Source organism: Brachypodium distachyon, chromosome 1 (genome assembly GCF_000005505.3).
Source record: "Brachypodium distachyon strain Bd21 chromosome 1, Brachypodium_distachyon_v3.0, whole genome shotgun sequence".
NCBI classification, from domain to species: domain Eukaryota; kingdom Viridiplantae; phylum Streptophyta; class Magnoliopsida; order Poales; family Poaceae; genus Brachypodium; species Brachypodium distachyon.
Window position 1 is genome coordinate 46,753,495 of NC_016131.3, and position 20,977 is coordinate 46,774,471.

The following is a 20,977-nucleotide window of genomic DNA, read 5'->3' on the forward strand; positions in this document are numbered from 1 at the left end:
GAGATTAATCATGTAATAATGCATATAGCCGCTGAGATTTGGGATGTGTGAGAATTGTTATTGATGCATTGTTTCTATGCTTATGCTTGTTACTAGGGCCCTCGTAACATGATTTCAATACTGAACGAGACGCCAAAGTTTTGAAGATATTGCCCCACTCTTTGGCTCTTGGCGTGCCAAGCTAAGCAGAGTTAGAACAGCTATTTCATCGCTCCCTTAAGGAGAGCTTCAGGACCAAACTAGTCTCCTTAGTAGCTGCTTTGTTTTAATTTCTGAGATACGAACCCGCTGGGTTTTTTGTGTGGCTCGTAATTATGTAAATTACCGTGTAACACCCTTTGTTATTTATCAATACAGTAGCAGCATCTCCTGCTGTTTTGGCCTCGGTCAAAAAAAAATTCAATACTGAACTTTTATTGCTTCATCGTATATACGAGACGTTTTCTCCAGTACCTAATACTCCAGAAAGTCTAAACGGAGTATTTGAAAAGGACATAATAGACATTCCACATTAAAAGAAAAAAGAAAAGAAAAATCAGTTTTCTCCTTCCCAATTGATCCCGATCCGCTGCCTCCTCTAGAGCGCCGGCGCCGCCCTCTGCAGCGTGCCGCCGAAGCTGTCCACGCCCTCCAGCACGCCACCGCTGTCCTCGCCTCCAGTCCGCGCCGCCGCTGCTCTCCGCCCAGCCCGCGCCGCCCTCGTCGCCGCGCGCCACCGCTGTCCTCACCTCCAGCCCGCGCTGCCCTCGTCGCAGCGCGCCGCTGCCGCTCTCCACCCATCCACGATGTAGAGGTTCGAGGCATCGTGCCGCACGCCGGGGACGCCCATCTCGGAGAGCTTCAGGTTCTGCAGCTCTTGCTCGCCAACAGAGACAGGAGGCAGGAGATGGCGTACTTATTGCAGAGCTTCTTGGCCGACAGCAACAGGAGGCAGGGGATGGCTCAGGTCCAGCAGCTTCACGAGTACACCAGGTTCGGCACGCTCTTCTCGGCCTTTTCCTCGCGTTTGCTGTGTAGCCGCTCATCAGCGTGGCCGTCGGTGCCGCACCAGCTCGGTGGTCGCGGCCTCGAACGCGCGGATGAGGGAAGGCCGCAGCACCAAATTTGGCGGCGGAAGGATATCGGAAGGCAGCCTGCGGCGGCGGAGGGAGCTCGCGAGGCGGCCCTGAGGCGGCGGACAGGGAGAGAAGGGCAACGGGCGGACGGGGAGAGAAGGAGGGACCAGAACTGAGGACGTTTTGGTTTGTTTACGCTTTTACCCCTGTGCGGGAATACGCCATCCGGTTACTCCCCATATCTAAATTAGAGTATCAAGAGTAGCAAATTCATAGCCATTAGATCAAAACAAATGGACGGCTTAAATAATTCTGAAGTACCGTAGAAGACCTCATATATGAGTTTGGTATTTAACTGTGTGTATCACCTGTTATAGTATTGAACCTGCGAACCCAACGGTGTCACGAAGGGAAAACAAGAGGGATATGCTGTAATTTGAGGAGTTCATGTATATCTGGAAGTATTCAGTGAAAACCCTCATTTTCACAGTTTGTACCGTAAAGGTGGTTTTCACCGGATACTTCGCCTTCTTAATTACCCTAAGTTCCTTAATTGGCCCCGGTGAAATGGGAGAGTGGGACAATTAATAGATATTGTACACACGTACAACTAAATACGGAATACTTTTGGAGTACATGCCTATAATTGTCTGAACTAGAGTTAAGTACTGCGAGGTTATTAATTTAATTATTATGACATGAATAATAATCTCATCCATGCAACGTCCCGCTTATCACCCTATGGCTACGTTTTGATTACTGAAACCTACAACTCTACAACTTTCCGGTGAAAAATGGAAATCTGCTGATACTGTTCTTTACAAACTGTTACTATTTTCCAAGAACTTCTGATACACACCTGTGGCTAAGGGGTGCATCTTAATTTCTAAAGTCCGACTAATATTCTTGTGCTCCAATCGTGTCAAACTTCCCACGAATATTTCAGCGATGTCCTACACTTGTGGGTTATCATACGACAATTAGATTTAATTTTTATCTCGTAGCGACACACAGGCTTCTTATAGTGATACTCTTTTTGTTCCTTAAATTAGGACATATATTGTTTTCTTCGACCGAACTTTTGACCAAGAATTAGTCTATTACTATATATTTTTTATGAAATAAAATTTATATCATTGCATTCGTACGTACTCCCTCCGTTCCTAAATACTTGTCGTGGTTTTAGTAACGGAGGGAGTACTTGTTTATGGTTATGATTTGTATCCCATAAGTGACTCGTCGATGGAGTAATATTTGTCGTCATCACTAACAATCATTACCAAAACTATAACCTAATTATGAGACGGAGGAACTAAAAATCGAACCTTTGCGTTTTCTTTTAAGAAAACTTCATTGAACACCATATCTGTCAGTTCAGCAAGCGACAATACTGGTTTCTGCAAAGTGATGTCCTCTTTCATAATTAGATAATTGCCTGCAACAAACAAAATGAGACAAAAGAAGCAGTATACTAATTAATAAACGAAATATGACATTTTAGATTCTCACAAATTGCTATCAGTGCACAAGGGCCATTATTTGATTGAAGAACAATTTGCACTCGGCGGCCCAAAAAGGATATAAACTTGGTCCGACATGGAATCAGAGCGAAGTCATCCATCACCTTTTGTATCTGTCTTCCGTTGGTGGGGGCAAAGGTGAGGCCAACTCGACGATGGGCAATGAGGGCGCTGTGTTTGTTACATTTTCTTCCTCAGTGGAGTCCTTCTCCTTCTTATTCTTATTCTTGTTGTTGTTGCTGGACTGTGAGTAGGTCAATGAGGAGCACCGAGGAGGCTCGGCCTCGGCCATCGTGACAACCTCACCGACGAGACGCTGCCCCAATGACGATTTTTGAACAACCGTGCCGCAGGCTCCGGCTGTGAGTCTACATCAGTGGTGGCCGCGGTCGTTTCACTCAGCCGTGGCCCGGTCCCCAAGTCAACCTCAACAACGGGAGGCGGCAGCGACCAGCCAAACAGCCGCGCGATCTTGTTGCCGTGGTAGATCGAGCGTCTCAATTCCGGGATGTAGGAATCAGCTTCTCTCTTACCCTTCACCTTATAGTCGACGTGATGACGATTTCAACCGGCGGCGGCGACAACCAACCGAACAGCCGCGCGATCTTGTTGCCGCGGTAGATCGCGTGCCTGAAGGTGGGGTTTTTTCGGGGGGAACCGGGGAGGGGAGGCGGCGGGGTAAGATTGAACCGGCCGCCTCTGCTCGCCCGAGGGGGCTGTGGCCCAGCCAGGCCGGCCCGGGTGCAGCCAGCCCCGAGGCCAGCCTTGGCCCATAGAAGGCCAGGCCCAGCAGACCAGCAGGCCCAGCTGCGCTAGGCCAAGCCCAGGCCGAAGCCAGCCCCCAGCCAGCTCCACGTCCCTGCCGCACCGTGAGAAGACAAGCCGCCGCCGCGCCGCGTGCCTGCCGCCCGGCGAGAAATGAGCCTCCGCCGCCCTGCCGTGTCCGCGAGCTGCTCCAGGATTTGGCCGAGAATCCATGGATTCCATGGAATTGCTAGATGTTGTTACTGCTTCTGTGCCTCGCAATAGTGGATTGATTTTCTCTCATCTCAACTGGTAGTGAATGGATGGAATCGATGGAATTGCTAGTGAACTTATCGTTTTGTTTGTTCCTCAACTCGTCCGTGATGGCTCTGCTTCGTTCGACGGCATGAGCGGCGATGGCTGTTCGTGTTAATTACGGTTCGAAGTTCGGTGGCACATCCTGCGGCTGGGACTTGGCGATCCGCGGACACATCGGACTAGTATCCATAGGACCATTTTAAACCTTGTGTTTGTGTTTGTAAAACTTGTCCAAATCGAACCTCCATCTTTGAATATCTGAAGTTGGCATTCTGACCTTTTTAATTCCGGTCAAAACTAACCTTTGATTCGTTTGGCTGGCCGGAAAAAAGTGATCCTGACCGGTATTACTAACATCTCTTATTTACATGGCCTCACATGTCATATTCATCTTTTTTCTCGAGCTCATTTCACCGGATTCGCCGCCGCCAGGAACCATTGTTGCCGCCTCAAATCAAGCCGGTGCGGCCCCGCCGGCCGAGTCCGGAGGCGCCTCCAGCCTCTTCCTCCACCGGATTCGCCGCTTCTGTGGCCTCCGCGTGCATGAGAACAGGGGCAACTCGTCCGTGCCGTGGACGTCTGAATCATCCAGAACGACGGTCTCCGTGGCTGCACACGGCAATTGAGGTACTAGTCTACTAATTTCACTTTCCATTGCTACAGGAGCTTGCACATGATAATCGAGGAGGAAACAGCCTAACTTCATGTGACGTGATCTACTCCATCGTTGAACTCCTGCAAGTTACAGAATTATTTCTACTGGCTACCGCTAATTGCTGCATGAATTTAATATTGGTGGGACATTACGCTGCGGCTCGAAATTTGACAATAGCCTCAGGAGCAGTACAACGCGGGCTCTTAACTGGACGCTAGGGAAATAAATCCCAGCGATTTGAGATCAATACACATATTAGGCCATGTCCAATGCAAGACGCCTGGACAGGCGTTTAAACTACCAGATCGAATAGCCGAACCCGTGTCACTTGGATGGACCGATCGAACGGCATGGCCCAGGCGCCTCCTCCGCGACCCCTGGGGGCGACGGCCACGACGAGAACTCCCTCGATCAGCTACTTCGATCTGGTAGTTGGGGTCAGGGAGAAACCGCCTTCCGCGTGGCATGACATGCCAAAATACTTGGCCTGGCGATTTTGATGTCCAAAAGAAGGTACCCAGGGTAACAGATCGATGTATTTTTTTTAATACAAAAACAGATCGATGTATATGCAGTGTGAAGGGTGATGATACTATGTGGGCGTGACCCATACTTTTTCGCAAATTTTATTTTAGCATCGTGGTATTTTATTGGCCTAGAACTTTGGCAAGGAGAAACAAAAGTCCATGGCCAAAGCTGAAAGCTGGCCTGGTTGAATTTTGTTGGGCTATTTGACAACGTTATTTCTCTTCGACTTTGATTTAGTTGGCCACATAACCCTTGCCTTGGCTCATATCCTTCTTTCTTTTCCCTTCTGGCCTCTTATTGGAGTTATCTAGAAATGATTATTTACACTATTTCGGGATATTTATTAAGAAAAATGCAATAATAGGTAATGTTGCCAAAAATTATATTGTTGAACTTCCTTAAAATTGAATGGAAACCACCGACTCTGAACCAGGAATGTGGATTAAACTTACTTTTTATTGTAATATGATTATTTACCATTATTTCGAGCTATTTATTAAGAAAAATGCAATAATTGGTAAATGTTGCCAAAATTGTCGAAATTTGGAAGGGTGGCCTAATACAGATGCCCTATCCTGACATAAAAATTTGAGACGATTTCAGAAAAATTACATACTACATTGAATGGAAACCACCAACTCTGAATCATCAAACAAGTTTCACCAGGCATCTAGACTTTCTTTTGACTTGACACTTTTTGTGGACCTACGGACATAAGGAACAGAGGCGGTACTGATTATTTGATTCACCAGAATATGTTTTCAGCGTGAAAAGTTCACTATCACTAGGTCACATACCCGTTCTAAATTTGTAAACTCATAGCGTTAATAGTTTTTTTGTTTTGCGAAAAGAAAGATAAACCTCCTAGACTTCGCATTCTCGGACAAGGACGCACACATGTACACTTTTAGTAAAAAACACATCAACTTACAAAAATAATAATCAGAGACCATAATCTTCTTTAGACTGGCCTCATGAGTCATGACAACCAACTTCTTCTTTAGACTAGCCTCATGACCACTATCTTCTCCTTCATCTACCGCAACCCCATTGCTGAGGACCAAATCCAGCGGTAGGAACAACATGGAAGACAATAATTCAAAAACAATGCCTTAGAAAGAAACAAATTGACATCTGTACATCATTGCTGCCGAGTTTTGACCAAACAAATCAAACTATGAGATTATCATCCACGGAGCAAGCTTCAAACCAACACTTTCAACAAAGACATGAGGTACGTTCACCGACGTCGCTTGATCAAGCCAACATGCGAGATCAAGGCTTTTCATCCCAAAAAAATAAATTGAATGCACTTGTTATCGAATCCGCCATGCCGTCAGATCATCCATCCATATACCGGTCGGTGCGTGGACTCTCGCTAGTCGGCCGAGGACTTCAGCAGTTCAGCGAACCCCAGCCGGCCAGCCAAGCCGCGCCCAACCACAACAGCTCACCTCAGCTCATCCCGGCCCACGCGGGCCCCGCCGCCAATTAAACAACGGCTCCACCCAACCGGAGCCGTCCCTAGCGCTCTCTCTATCTCTCTTGCCTGCCAGATCATCCATCCATCCATCCTACACACCCCTTTTCTTTTCCTCCCCCTTCTTCCCCTCGCCCGAGGAAACAAGGAAGGAAGGAAGGAAGGAAGGAGTCCACACGCATCACAGCAGCGCCGGAGCGGAGGGGCGGGGGATGGCGATCCTGTACGCGGTGGTGGCGCGGGGCACGGCGGTGCTGGCGGAGCACAGCGCGGCGGCGACCAACGCGGGCGCCGTCGCGCGCCAGGTCCTCGAGCGCCTACCCGACGGCGGCGCCGACAGCCACGTCTCCTACACCCAGGACCGCTACGTCTTCCACGCCAAGCGCACCGACGGCATCACCGCGCTCTGCATGGCCGACGACGCCGCCGGACGTATGCCCAAACCGTCCTCCCCTCCCCCTCACCTCCCCCCCCTATCTCCAGTTTTCCCCTCTGCTGCGCCCGCTCTGGACTCTTGTTCCTTCTGCCGTACTGTAGTACAGTACCACGACACCCTTCCTTAATGTTTGGATGAGATGGTCGGATGGGTGGGGATTTTGGACTTGGCTGGGGGGTTGGGGTTTCCATAGGCGGGAGAATATCGGAGATCCGGAGGAGTTAATGTGGAGGGTTTGTCAGCATGCGCGTCTCGGATGTCTGTCTGTTGCTGCTCGCCGGCCTGCAGGGTGGTCTCAGGGGCTTGCTAGACTGGGGCAAATTGTTCCGAATTGATTCAGGGGTTGCCAATTGTCGTTCCAGGATAGATGGAGTTGGGAGTAGAGCTTTCCGATTTGGCTTCCCGAGTTTTGCAGCAGTTTACCTTGAGACCCAACAACGAAATCGATGCTGTAAAAGGGCTACTTACTGGAGTACTAGTATTTATGGTTTTGCTAATTCTTAGCTAGTGTATTTGATATTTTCTAAATCTTGGTCACCTCAAATTGCACGATGTTTCAATAGAGCATTGCAATCTTGAGAGTGTGTAATTTTAGTACATTATGTGTACCTGACCTTTAGTCTTACAGTGCGCCTTTTGTTTTCTGCTAACCAAATCATTCACATTAAGCATCAACTCATGTCTGAAGGTTGATGCCTAAAGTTTTGTCTCTGTGACTTAGTCTTTCTATGTGATGCGAATCGCCTGGCTATGTCCTTATGAGCTTCTTTTTATTGTAGGACGCATCCCGTTTGCGTTCCTTGAGGATATTCATGGAAGGTTTGTTAAGACATATGGCCGTGCTGCACTGACAGCTCTTGCTTATGCAATGAATGATGAGTTCTCGAGGGTTCTTAGTCAACAAATGGACTACTATTCAAATGACCCTAGTGCAGACAGAATAAACCGCATGAGAGGTGAAATCAGTCAGGTATCACCTCTTTTCTCAGTTATTGTTTGAAACATTTATAAGAAGAATTTGACCAATATTCTGGAGTAAATATTGCCTATTGAGTAACATATGTTTGAGAAATAAATTAACATCATGCTGTGGTTTATCTAATCTCAAGAGGAATGACCATTTAGATGTAGTCATGGGTGTTGCACTTGAACTAGCATATTTGTTAAACTGCTTGTCGCTTACAGATACTGTGATTTTAAAATTTTAAGTAGAACCGCTAAAACATTGTCACTGATCTTGCATTACTTTCTCAGCAGACGCATATTACCAAGCAATTCATGCAGTTTGAAATTTAATCCGCTCTTCATTATTCTCTTACAGGTTAGGAGTGTTATGATTGATAATATTGATAAGGTCCTTGAAAGAGGTGATCGTTTGGACCTGTTGGTTGACAAGACTGCAAATATGCAAGGAAATACAGTTCGATTTAGGCGACAAGCACGCCGCTACAGAAGCAGTGTTTGGTGGAGAAATGTCAAACTCACGTATGTAATTCTCTGACCAAGAATAGTTGCCGCATTTTGGTTCACATCTTCATATTTCCGTTTCTGTTTGCTTCCATAAGTACTACTCCCTCCGTTCCATAATTCTTGTCTCAAATTTGCCTAAAAATGGATGTATCTATTCCTAAAAAGTGTCTAGATACATGTAATATTTTGACAAGAATTATGGAACGGAGGGAGTACTGTTTTGTTCATGAACTTTGTACGCTTACTTTTTTGCATCCACCATGAACTTGGCTTAATTGTGGTCCTGAACATTCACTTAAATCTGTACTGATTGACAGCTATAATTTTCTGTCAAAAGAAAACTAGAGTTAATGCTTTCCAACATGGCTTTATTCCATAGAGTTAATGCAACTTTGTGGTCGTCGATATGGAAGTATGTTGTGTCAACCAATACTTGCATATATGTAGTGCATCCATGTTAGTTCTATCAGTAGTACTTTGAGATAAATTATCTTGTGGCTGATCCAAAAATTGGAAGACATAAACTGTAGTAATATAGTTTGTGCAGTTTTTGTAACTGTGGTGATGATTCTGATCTCCGAAATTTAGTTCTGTTTTTTTGGAACTTGGAAATTTTGTTTTGGTTTCTTCTTCATTGTCATGTCAAGCATTGTGTCGGCATAGCTTACAGTACTGAAAAATGATTGCCAATATCAGCATCGGATACTTCTGTGATAAACTTATCCCACACAATTTTTCTCTTTTTTTTTTGCAGGGCTGCATTGATACTCCTCCTCCTGGTAATAATATACATCGCTCTCTTCTTCGTGTGCCACGGCTTCACCTTGCCGACTTGCATTCGATAAGGCCTGGATACCTCCTGTCTTGCGTTGTGCTTTGTATGGCTTCGTCTCTCTGAATAGGAGAGCGACTGTTGCAACACCATTGCAACCAGTTGTGTCTCAGTTTCATTTTTCTTTCTTTTTTTCTCTCCTTTTTGTGTGTAGAGAAGGAATTAAGCTTGCCATTATTCTGTAATTGTGACACTTCTATTGTGAGGAATATTGAAAACGTAATATTTGTACCATAATCGAGCCCCTTGAAAATTTGAGTACCGCCATTTTGAGTTTGATCATGTAGCCTTGCTATCATCTGCGGCTGAGCTGTTGTCTTTCAGGCCTTTTTGTTTGTCAGCTAAATACTCGTTCTTTGCTAGGGATAAACAATCTATTTTTTTTGCGGGGAATAAACAATCTAAATTTTGCTACGTGTCAATGCCTAAAGAAGTTGTACTGTACCAAAAGTCAAAGTTGATCACTCACATAAGAAAGCGAAAAGATGGTAGACGGTCACAGATCACCATCATCACCGATTGATGTCACGAATTTAAACATGGTCGGATCAGCATATCAGAACTGTTGTTGAGGGAGTCCCATCGTGCGAGACTCGCGGCCGTCCACCGCCCCACGCTAAACTCCCGCAGCGTTCTGCGTCTCGCCTAGACAGATGCGTATCGCTACAGAAACGCAGCCCCATGAAAGGCGAGATTTCACCTCACGCCCACCATGCCCCGAACCCAATCCCCAACGCGAGCGCGCCATGGCATCAGCCTATGCTTTTCCCCGCCGCCCGCCGACGCCATGCCCCAAGCCGCCGGGCCGCACGGCCTACATCGATTGGCGATTGCCACGGGAGGCTGACGCGGAACCACGGGGCTGGATCAGGTCGCTTCGTATCAAGATCTCAAGAGGCGCGCCCATTGTTCATCACAGCAGGCAACGAAGCAAAAACACATGTAGCAACAGCATATGACCAGTCCAGGGAGAAATTCTAGCTCACAATTCTTTCAGCACTTCAATTTCAATTCATATCTTACTATTCAGGGTAGCAGGAAAAAATAATTCAGGGTACGCCACCAGGTTTGTTCTTATGGCCTGGAGTACATAAACATGCCTGAAAGAGTAGAGAGTAAAAACAACGATACCCAGCCAGGGTTACACCAGTTTCAGATAAATTTTTGCACACCTTAAGATAAATTTTTGCACACCTTACAGGAATGCGTTTACAGGTAGCGAAACTACGAGACAAAGAAAAGAAGGAGTTCGCTGTCACCGCATGAGTAAGTCTGGTGCTTGTGGTGTGGTGGATGATACCGTCCTCTGAAGCCGCCTGCGGGAAGGGGAAGGCGTCACGGTCAGTGCGGCTCCATCTCTTCTCCAGGGTCGTGTGCGAACCTGATCGTCTGGGCAAAGTCGCTTGACGAGCCGTCGAAGAAACTCGTCCTGGACTCCGAGCTTGTTCCCAGAAGATTGGCCCGCCCATCGGCGACAGCCAGGTAGCCACAGGTGCTGTCAGTCGACATGCCACTCTTGCTTCCGTAGCCCTCAGCACAGACCGCGGATGAATCGGTATCGGTGTTTTCATGGCCTGCTTTGTGCCCGCTGCGGAAAATTTGGTATCGCGTCTCGGGCTGTGGCACTGCTTTGCTGAGTTCCAGACCATAAGGAGGTGAATTGCTTCGACGTCCGTTCGGTGACGGAGTGTAGGTGGTATCCTCACGGTCTTCAGAGGCTGTTGGTGAGTGCGTAGCTTCAGCATCTTTCTCATAAAAGGATGTCTTTGGTTCACTATCTCCGTCACCTGTACTTACGTCCAGCGGGAGCATACAGGTCTCCTGATGATCAGTAGCCACCATTTCCAAAATTCCATCCGATGAGATATTCTTCTTTGCACTATCTCCATGGTATTTAGGAAAGTTACTGAGAGGTTTGGGACTTTCAGGATCTGGTGAAGCATCACTGGAGTACAGGTCGCTGGCCACATAGCCACCAATTCCATCACAAGATAAACTCTTGTTCCTTCCACAATTTGCATCAAACTTGGGGAACAGTTCTTCAGAATTTTCTGCCACACCATGAACAACTTGGGAGTAGCTCTGGACACTAGGGTTTTCTTTTTCTGGCAGAGGCATTTCAGCAACCAGATGACTAGAAGCAACATGCCTGTTATTCCCATCAGAAGATAAGCGCATCTTGCTTCCACAACCTTTATCATGGTTGGACAAGAAATCAATGGTTTCAGGTTTTTCCGAGAGCAACATTTTATCTATATTAAAAACTACATGGCAGCTCCCAGCACTTTGGTATTCTTTCTCTTGTGGGGACTTCTCAGTTTCCACATGACCAGAAGCCAGTTCACTCCTAGTTTCAACATTTGGAGAAGTCTGCCTGTTTCCAAAACTGAGCATGGGCAACAAGTCTGCAGTTCCAGAATCTTCAAGAATCAATGACTTAACACCTATAACTTCTTCAGAACAGCCTTGGATGCTTTGCTGTTGTTCATCTTGCAGGGGCACGTCAGTTTCAAAATAAGCTCTAGCCACCTGGCTACATGTGTCCTTGGATGACAAAGAGATGCTCTTAAGTTTACAGCTCCCATCAGATATTGCTAGTATATCCATATCTTGGGTGTCTTTCAGAACCGATGCAGTGTCACTTTGATACTCCTCTTGATGGAAGGATGCACTTGCTAGGCGCATCTTCTTCTTTGCATCTTTCTCAATATCCACTGTGTCAAAATCCTGATGTCCTCCAACATTTGGATCCTTAGAACGCCGTTTAAAATCTAAGAAAGGGGTCCTGGTTTCTTTAACAGTGACTTCACACCTCTCATGTACTTCAGCAAACACTGGGGATTTATTTAATTCTCTGTTACAGGACTCGATCAGCTTTCCACTACCTTCAGCAACAAATAGCTTTTTGGATGCCTCATGTCTATCAGGTTCTTTAGCAAATAGATCCAGTTTGTTCACATCTTCACGAACAAATGGATGTAGGCTTGTTTGAATGTTGCTTGGTTTTCCACCAGAGAACTTGTTGTATCTTCTGTCATCATCCCAGACAAATGAATAGTCCAATGCTGGAATTCTCCTCATCTTATCTGCTGAAGGCATATCCAGTGTTCCACGATTGTCACATGGGAAAGGCTTGTTCTGCTGTGTCCTTCTCCGCTTTTTCCTCCGAGAAAGGGGACTAAAAGACTTAACATTCTTTGATGAGAACGGATTGATCTTGGACTTCTCTCTTTGACTAAAAGATCTAGGTCTCCCCATTAATCGAGCAAACACGCTTTTTCGATCTTCATTATCAGAGCGGAGCTTGGAATTTGCCATGGGAGGATGGTATTCACTTTTCTTCCTGTCACAAGGCTGGTGGAAAGTAACATGCTCTTCAGAGTCACTACAACTTTTAGATTCTGAAGAATGGCTCTCATCTTCCAGCAAATCAGATAGATAGTCAACACCATCTAAATTATCTTCCTCCAGCTGTAGCGGTATAAAGTCATCAGTAGAGTTGTCATCAATTGCTTTTTCACTGCCAGCAACGGTGACAATGTCTGTATTTGCTCTGGTGGGCAAGGACGACCTCGAGTTGTTGGACTTAGCAACATCAGAGATGTCTGGTCTTGGCGGTGCTGCATGCTCCCCAACAGTGGAGGAGGTACATGTTTGACAGGGGCTTTTGAGTGAACCATGTGAAATGCTGTTTGAACCGGACAAGTTATCAGTTTGGTTAATCACAGAAGAAAATTCAGATTCCCTTGGAGGTTCATCCTGTGACCTTGGATTTTGACGAGGCTGTAATCTGTTCCTTGAAGAAAACAAGTGAAGAAGGTTTACAACCTGTATCAGCGAAACACCCTGCAGTCAGTAGCTATCAGTAGCTAAATAAATAAACAGAGCACCAGGAAACTGTGAAAAAAACCTGTTGGTGGGACAAACCATAACTAAACTTGGTCCATGAAAAATAGTTATCATGCAATACATCTTGAAATTCACTTTGCATCAAAGGCTTGCAAAACCATATCCTCTTGAAACGTATCTGGATTTGGTGAAACACAACATGAAAAGTATTACTATGACTCCAAATATGTTAGGAAGGGTAAATGTCGTAGCAATACAGAATTTGCTGGCAACTGTTTTTACCATCGATGAGCTACAAATAAGTTGTGAAACATGGACTAAAGGACGAATAGATGTTCCAGGCTGATTATCAAACACCCATTGAGAAATTTCATTGAAACCCTGGAATAGATGGAATAGAAGCCAATGGTTGTTAATTCTAAAACATGTTCATACCTGAGAAGGAAACTGACTTCCTGATGAGATATATGCATCAGGAATGATGTTCATCGCTCCATCTGAAGTTGCTTCAAACACTCCATGAAGCTTACGCTGCTCGACATCATACAGGAATAAAGTTGCACCAGCTTTAACTTGCTGTACAAAATCAGCACATAGAGAAGAAAGGCCAAAAAGCTTTCTCTCGAAGCACTCTTTCCTGGTCAGGCAGTTGCACAGAAATATTGCACCATCATAGGCTGAAGCACTCTTACTATGTACCTTCCCCATCCAAAAGTTCATTGGTTTCCTTGAAACCATGACAAGATCACAATGCAAAAGGGTTAAGACACTCACAGTTTACTCAAACCCAAAGAGGAAAAAACTAACACATATTTTCTTGTGGCTGCTGGTATTGTATAAAAATGCAAGATACAACAGCAAGGAGATGGTACCAAGCAAATTATCAGTCATGTTAAAAAAAAATTCTTTAGTAAGTCAGCAGGAGAGTGTACTACATCACCTATATTTCATCGACGAAATAAAACAACAGCTCACACCATTAAGTTTCTACCTGCCAAAGTTCATACAAACTAATGCACAAATTCCAGTGTCTTCATTGAACTGAAGACAATGAGCAAGAGAGGATTCAAAGGTAAACTCATCAAGCTATGATATCAAAGAAAGGAACAAAAACACAAATGTCTAATGAATGCGCAATTCTGGTTTTGCTAGCTAGCACAGGGGTTCCATATGCAATGTATTTCCATTTTCCATCACAGGCTCTACTATGCCTGAATGGAATGAGATATACTCCCTCCGTCCCATAATTCTTGTCGTTGTTTTAGTGGATTCATTATGCGACGGAGGGAGAATTGAGAAGGTTAATGGCCAAATGTATTAATCCTAAAAAATGAGTAAAGCAAACCATTTCCATTTTTATGGGTCCTAAAAAATGATTATGCAATGAGATATACTCCCTCCGTCCCATAATTCTTGTCGTTGTTTCTGCCACACCATTTCCATTTTTATTTGTAACTCAAATATCACATGGAAAGGGTCTTGCGTGACATTCTGTTGCAGTAAGGATTAGAAAATCTTGCTGAATTTTCAATCAAATACATCTGCATATAAAACCCAAAATATCTCATCCTTACTAGCTATTCCAACTTGTCTAACGCCAAGAAAATACGCAACTGCACAATCTGGATGCACACTTCTGATGAGCAAAACCCTCTATCGATGCCGCTAGAGAAGATATCCCACAAATTACAGCACATGGCATTAAGTTCCTACTGTAGAATTCCATACAAACTAACACCAAAGTATAGCAAAAAAAAAACTAAATTCTAACATCTTTATTGAACTGAAGACGGTCAGCAATTTGTTCGCAAAAAAGAAGAAGATAATCAGCAGTTATCAAGAGATGTAAAGTTCTCATGAGCTATCACATCGAAGCAAGAAACACAAACACGGACACCAGGCACATCTAATCACTGCACAAATATGGTTTCGCTAGCTAATAACATGGATCCACATGCAATCTGTTTTCCACCTCCAGGATCACCATGTCCTCACGGGCGGAGGACCCGGTAGGGCAAGGTAGGGCGGCCCCCCTACCTTGATTTTTGCCTCAGTTACGAATTGGGGAAGATTATGACGGGGAACTAAAGGGTTCGTGGCCTCGTGGGGTGATGGGAGGTCGGGACCGAGAGAATCGAATGGGAGATAGATACCTACGGTGGAGGAGACGAGGCAGGGGTCTGCGGCGCCCGGCAGCGGGATGGGGAGGGAGGGGTGGCCGCGCTCGCGCGAGGAAGATGAGAGACGGAGCGAGGGGGGGGGGGGGGGGGGGGGCCGGGGGGGTGGCGCTCGGCACCCGGATGGGCCATGGCCAACGGCCCAGCAAGGTCCCTCAGGCCTAAGGTAGAAAAAAAAATGTTAGATTTGGGCCAAAGTTGGTTGAGTTCACGGGCCAAATATAAAAATGAGTTGGGTTGGGCCAGAATTTATTTTCCCAACATGTCTAGCGGCAAGAAGAGCAGCTCTTCGCTCAAAAAAAAAAAAGAGCAGGTCCAACTGTCTCAGAGGTTTTTTAGCTACGATACACACAGGGGACAGGAATCTAGGTGGTGCATGAACCAGAAAAAGATGCCCATACCTCAGAAACCAACGGCCAAAATTTGTGGACGGAGCTGAGACAGCAGAGGGCGCGACGAGGTCGGACGCGAGCGCCGATGGCGTCGGCGCGCGCGAGATGCAGAGGGGTTCCGGGGTGAGAAGAGGCGTCGGCTGTGGCTCTAGGCTAGGGCACGGCAATGAGCCGCATTGGGGGTGGGATTTGGAGATCAGCAGGAAAAAGAGGAAGGCTGGAAAGGTGGTACGTGAGTCTGTGAGACAGGGCGGTGGAGACTGGAGAGAGGAGATGCAGAGCTGATAAGAAAAGGAGTAAAATTGCATTTTGCGTCCCCTAGTTCTATCTATACTTCTATGTTGTCACTTCGTACCATCTTTTGGCAAAAAAAAAGCAATAATAAATAAATTGACTTATAATATAATGCTTTGCAACAGGGCCTATAAAACCATGTTGGGAAAATAAATCTGAATAAAGCCTTCCATGTGTATTATGAGACGAATATATACATGTATTTGGTTAAAATAAGATAATTCTCTGCAGCTCCTGCAAAAAAAGGTGCCCTGGCTTTTTCAGATATGTTTGATTTTTTGGCCAAAAAAAAGATTTATACATTTTACCACAATCTTTAGGTCGTACTAAATCAACAACACTTATTATGTATCGGAGGGAGTGATGCATATTTCCGCTCATAAAATACACATGCATCATATTTTTTTCAACATTCTGTTAAGTGTGTTTTGTAGTGGCGAAATTTCTCATCCTTTGCTAGGAATGGAAGCAGAGTTAGCAGATACAGATGTGCAACCTGGTGTATTGTGCATCACAACAACATTACAGCAATAACATGTTCATATCTGAACATCACAAGGAAACAAATTACAATAAGGTAATCATACAATTTCCCATGGAAACATAAGTCAAGGAAAACAACTTGCAAGCAAACATTCATGTAGCAGAAAGCACATAATTTGCAGATGGTACAATAGTATTAGTAAAACTTGTACTCCTATCTGTTTACATGTTGCAAATAGCACTCAACCCTGAATTTTGTTGAATCGGAAAAAAGAACTGCTAAGATGAAAGCATATTGGTGCATCCTGGGGATCTACTACAAAAAAAGTTCCCTCCAAACTCCCCTTTAAGGCGAAAGAGTTGGAAATTGTCACTATCGCCCTAATGAAATAGCTTATCTTTCTCAGTTGAATTAGAAACCCTGCTTCTGAGAATCTCTTTGTTCCTCATCAGGCAGAAGTGTGCACGTCAGCTTGCTTGACCGGCCGTGACTGACTACTCCTGGAGCAGCTCTGGACATGTTGTTTAGCAAGCCTTTCTGCAAGGATAGAGCCTCATCAGCTTACTCCTTTTTTCTGAATCATCTCCACTCCTGCCTTCAGTGTCTTGAACAGAGTAACAACCTTCTTGCTTTCTTTCTTTGGTAACTGCTTCTCTGTTCTGTTCTAGTTCAGCAAGTGCAGGCCTGTGCAACTGTTTATCAGAGATAAGTGAAATTTCGTCACCACCGGAGTTAAATGACACCTTCTTTGCTACAGTACAACTCCGTGGGGATGAGAGCTCCGAGTGTTCATCAAACCAGAGGATAGCCCTGCGTTTGCATCCCCTGCCCTGCATGCTTGGTTGCCTCTCTTTCATGAAATGAGCAATTGCACTGTTTTGAGATGTTTCACTTAGAGAAATGAGGCTTTGGTTCAGCACAGGTGAAAGATATCCATCATCATCATTGTGTTTTCCAATGAGAGGTTCAGGATCTTGATCTTCATAGCTGACGCGGCCTGCTAACGCTGAATCAAAGCTGACAGGGCCCAATATATCTGACAGGACTGTATTACTGTCAGACTTACAATCATCTAGATCAAGTGGTATAAAATCAGCAGTTGGCTCTAAGCCTTTTTCTATGATATCTGGTGCTTTGAACATCACAGGCTTAAGGTGAGGGTGCTTGGCATTCTGTTTACTATACATGAAGGAACTGTCTGGCAATGAGGCTCTGTTATTGCATAGCATAGAAGATGAACGGCTAGGAAAGGTGTTGCTATGAGTGTGTAAATTGGACTCTAGTCCAGCACGAGCCAGAGAGACATTGTAATCCCATATAACTCTTGATTTTGGTTTCTGGTAAAGCTCCAGGCTGATCCTCTTTGAAGAAAACAGGTGCACAAGATTTAAAACCTATACTCCGGGAAAAACTCAGATCAGGAGCAAGAAAATTCTAAAGAATAAAGACACTTAACAAGTCATAGCACAAATATGAAATAGCAAACCTGCTGGTATGATATACCAAAAAAAGGGTTATTTGGGATGGAAATTGCAAACCTGCTGGTATGATATACCAAGAAAAGACATATGTGGTTCAAGTCCTTTGATGGCATCAGAAAATTCAGCTTCAGTCAGGGGCTTACAGAACCAAACTCTCCTAAAACGAACCTGGATTTTAGTGACAAGGCAGAAAATTAAAGAATATTTACCACAATTATTCCACATGAAGCAAATAAGAAACAGATAACAAGACTGAAATCGTTACAAAAATATCAGTAAGAAGGTAATCATGAGGCAGTGAATTTGAACCTGAGAGAACAATAATCAGATAATGTAGACTTATAAAATCAGGACAAATAAACCAATACCAACAGCATACTTACCTGGGCTCGTTTGGACTTCCGCCTTGAAGGAAATGCACTAGGAAGAATATTCAGTGCTCCATCTGAAGTTGCTTCAAACAAGCCACAGAGTTTTCTCTCCTCGCGCTCAAACACAAAGAGAAGCATACCAGCCCTGATCTTCCTTATAAACGATGTAGCATATTCAGGAAGGGCAAAAAGTCTCTGCCAGAAGCTCTCCAGCTTCGTCACATGATTGCAGAGGATAATAGCACCACCATAAACACCAGGTCTGTTCAATATGTCCAATTTGTGGGATCGCAGATTCCTTAGAAATGAAATAGAGAGACGGTCAGAAAATTCACTGTTCACTTGCTCAGATACCAATATATTAAGAGAACACGTGCAGTTGCAAACTTCTAGCAGTACTAGCAGCGAAAAAAACTATAAACCAGCAACTCACATCTAGTATCGTAACTTGAAATGGAATTAACAATGATCGAGGTCCAGGGCCAACTGCCGAACAGTGACAAAATTAACTAAACACAAGTAAATAAGTCTGCAGCGATCCCAATATTCCGTTAGCTTCCCTCTCGTGAAAAACACCTAGAATCCTTGTAGGGCAAACATACATCAAGTAATTGCACTTCTCAATTTCCCAAACTAGTACAGGTATTGCCGGAGAGCAGGCATGAAAAATGTAACAAAAAGACTGTAAAGAACAAATGATTTGCTGCAGGGTCTCCAGTGGATCTGGAAACAATTATGCATGATCTCAACGAAAACAGTAAGTTATTCAGTAGAGGAATTAAACCTCCCAAGATCCTGGCGTTTCTTCTCTTGTACAGTCCTATCTACCATTACCAAATAACTAAATTAAACCCCACGTCTCCCAAACTGCAAATGATCACCACACGTTTGCTTCCCTCTCCTGACAAACATACATCAAGTAATCGCACTTCTCAATTTCCCAAACTGGTACAGGTGTTGCCAGAGAGCAGGCATGAAAAATGTGACAAAAACACTGTAAAAAACAAAGGGCGTGCTGCAGTTTCTCCAGTGGATCTGGAAACAATTATGCATGAACCCAACAAATACAGTAACTTATTCAGTAGAGGAATTAAACCTCCCAAGATCCTGGCGTTTCTTCTCTTCTACAGTCCTATCTACCATTACCAAATAACTAAATTAAACCCTACGTCTCCCAAACTGCAAATGATCACCACACGTTTGCTTACACAAAACAGAACAACTTATGCGAAATGCTCCACCTACAAGTCTTGACTCTAGTAGAACAGGCGAGCAAAACTTGGGTGAAGCATCAAGCATCACGGCAAGCCAAAATCGATCGCCTAGAAAGTCGATTAGTCATATCCAAGAATGCGCTAAATCGAATCAAGAACCAAGAACAGGTGGAACGTGGCCATTACTTGGCGCCGTACCAAGGGCGGTGGTGAAACCCTCTTCTCCCTCTCCCGCTCCTCCCCTTCCAGGACCCGCGGCTCCCCGCCGAGACCCGGGTGCACGGGCGCGTCTTCTTCTGCTTCTTCGCCACCTTACGATCGAACGCGCCGCCCTCCTCACGCTCTCTCGCGTCATCGATACCGTCCGTCGCATCCTCCTCCTCCGCTTGCGAGCCTTCTCCACCGACCTCCCACTCATCTATCGCTTCCGCCACCTCGGCACCCGCATCCACCTCTATCTCCACCTCCATCTCGGCGTGTCCGACGGCCGTACGCTCCTTCCTTCCCCTCCCCTCCGCCGCCTCCACTTCCATCTCCATCTGCGTCTCCTCCGGTGTGTTTTGTGTTGGGTGCGCGCCGCGCGTGCTAAAGCCGCTGCTTTTTTCCAGCTATGGTTTTGCCTTAGAGAAGAAGAAGAAGAGAAACAAATGGTTTTTTGTGGCCCAAATAGATATGTTGTCTCTTTTCCAACCTACGTCCAATCAGGCCCAAGTACCCAGGAACATTATCATTTTTGCAACAAAGAGTGGCTTCCTTTTCTTCACATTTTATTTTCTGAACCTTTTAATTTAGAATTTACACTCTCTGGTCCTAAATATAAAAAGTCATAGCTGTTCTAAGTCAAACTCAAACTTTGACCAATTTTATAAAAAAATATACTTCCTCCGTCCGGAAATAAGGGACGTGGATTTGTTCACATTTTATTTTCTGAACCTTTTAAGTTTAGAATTTACGCTCTCCGGCCCTAAATATAAAAAGTCATAACTGTTCTAAGTCAAACTCAAACTTTGACCAATTTTATAAAAAAAATATACTTCCTCCGTCCGGAAATAAGTGATTTGGATTCCCTTATTTCTGGATGGAGGGAGTACCAACATGTACGACTCTAAATTAATTGTACTAAATTCATCATCATATAAATTTTTATGTGATTTTCTATATGTTGATACATTTTACTATAAATTTGGTCAAGGTTTAAGAAGTTTTGACTTAGGACAAAGATAAGACTTCTTGTATTTAGAAACCAAGGTGGTAGAATTTAGTGTTACAATCACTAAAAAAATTGAGCAAAATAGACTGGTTGAATTCCCTGCCCCAAGGAAAAATCCACCAACGACTCTAAATTAGGTCTATTATATTCATCATGATATTTTCTTCTGATGTTCTAGATGTTGATGTATTTTCTATAAATTTAGTCATAATTCTAAAAAAGTTGAAATAAGACAAAATTATGACTTCTTATATTTAATAACCGAGGTTGAATTTAGTGTCACGGTCCCCCAAAAAAATTGAGCAAAATAGACTGGTTGAATTATGTGCCCCAAGGGATAGATCTTTCCGTGTTCAGCACAAGAAATGGTTATATATTGTATATAATAATATACCTTTTCTTCAAATAATCTTTACCGACAAAAGTTCTCTTCGTCTTGCACATTAGAGCAAGTACAATAAGTTGAT

General features: G+C 44.5%; 2 protein-coding genes, 1 long non-coding RNA gene and 1 pseudogene across 6 annotated transcripts; 2 read left to right on the forward strand and 2 right to left on the reverse strand.

Moving 5' to 3' along the window:
* The first annotated feature begins 366 nt into the window (after positions 1–366).
* On the forward strand, positions 367–1,608 carry LOC112271459. The gene is made up of 2 exons (XR_002964437.1): positions 367–972; positions 1,052–1,608. It is a non-coding gene; the product is annotated as an uncharacterized LOC112271459 (long non-coding RNA).
* Positions 1,609–6,376: 4,768 nt separating this feature from the next.
* Positions 6,377–9,315, forward strand: LOC100837662 (vesicle-associated membrane protein 711). The gene is made up of 4 exons (XM_003564183.4): positions 6,377–6,732; positions 7,516–7,706; positions 8,058–8,221; positions 8,961–9,315. The coding sequence occupies exons 1-4, from the start codon at positions 6,513–6,515 to the stop codon at positions 9,049–9,051; spliced, it is 666 nt and encodes a 221-aa protein (XP_003564231.1). The 5' UTR covers positions 6,377–6,512; the 3' UTR covers positions 9,052–9,315.
* A 701-nt stretch (positions 9,316–10,016) lies between these two features.
* LOC100837338 lies at positions 10,017–15,145 on the reverse strand. 4 transcript variants are annotated; one of them, XM_024458026.1, is made up of 4 exons: positions 15,041–15,145; positions 13,323–13,614; positions 12,949–13,065; positions 10,017–12,866 (listed from the first exon to the last, which is right to left on the reverse strand). In XM_024458026.1, the coding sequence occupies exons 2-4, from the start codon at positions 13,605–13,607 to the stop codon at positions 10,380–10,382; spliced, it is 2,889 nt and encodes a 962-aa protein (XP_024313794.1). In that variant the 5' UTR covers positions 13,608–13,614; positions 15,041–15,145; the 3' UTR covers positions 10,017–10,379. The 4 variants fall into 4 exon arrangements, with proteins under 4 accessions (XP_024313794.1, XP_014752730.1, XP_014752728.1 ...); XM_014897244.2 differs by having other exon boundaries at positions 15,045–15,134; XM_014897242.2 differs by having other exon boundaries at positions 13,323–15,129.
* A 1,209-nt stretch (positions 15,146–16,354) lies between these two features.
* Positions 16,355–20,022, reverse strand: LOC100837637 (annotated as a pseudogene).
* Between the last annotated feature and the right edge of the window lie 955 nt (positions 20,023–20,977).

Coding starts and splice junctions, on each gene's coding strand:
- LOC100837662 (XM_003564183.4), top strand. CDS start 6,513: ATGGCGATCCTGTACGCGGTGGTGGCGCGGGGCACGGCGGTGCTGGCG. Junction 6,733..7,515: donor GGCCGACGACGCCGCCGGAC/GTATGCCCAAAC, acceptor TTTTTATTGTAG/GACGCATCCCGTTTGCGTTC. Junction 8,222..8,960: donor TGGAGAAATGTCAAACTCAC/GTATGTAATTCT, acceptor TTTTTTTTGCAG/GGCTGCATTGATACTCCTCC.
- LOC100837338 (XM_014897242.2), bottom strand. CDS start 13,625: ATGGTTTCAAGGAAACCAATGAACTTTTGGATGGGGAAGGTACATAGT. Junction 13,066..13,322: donor GAAGTCAGTTTCCTTCTCAG/GTATGAACATGT, acceptor CACCAAATCCAG/ATACGTTTCAAGAGGATATG. Junction 12,867..12,948: donor ATGGTTTGTCCCACCAACAG/GTTTTTTTCACA, acceptor TCGCTGATACAG/GTTGTAAACCTTCTTCACTT.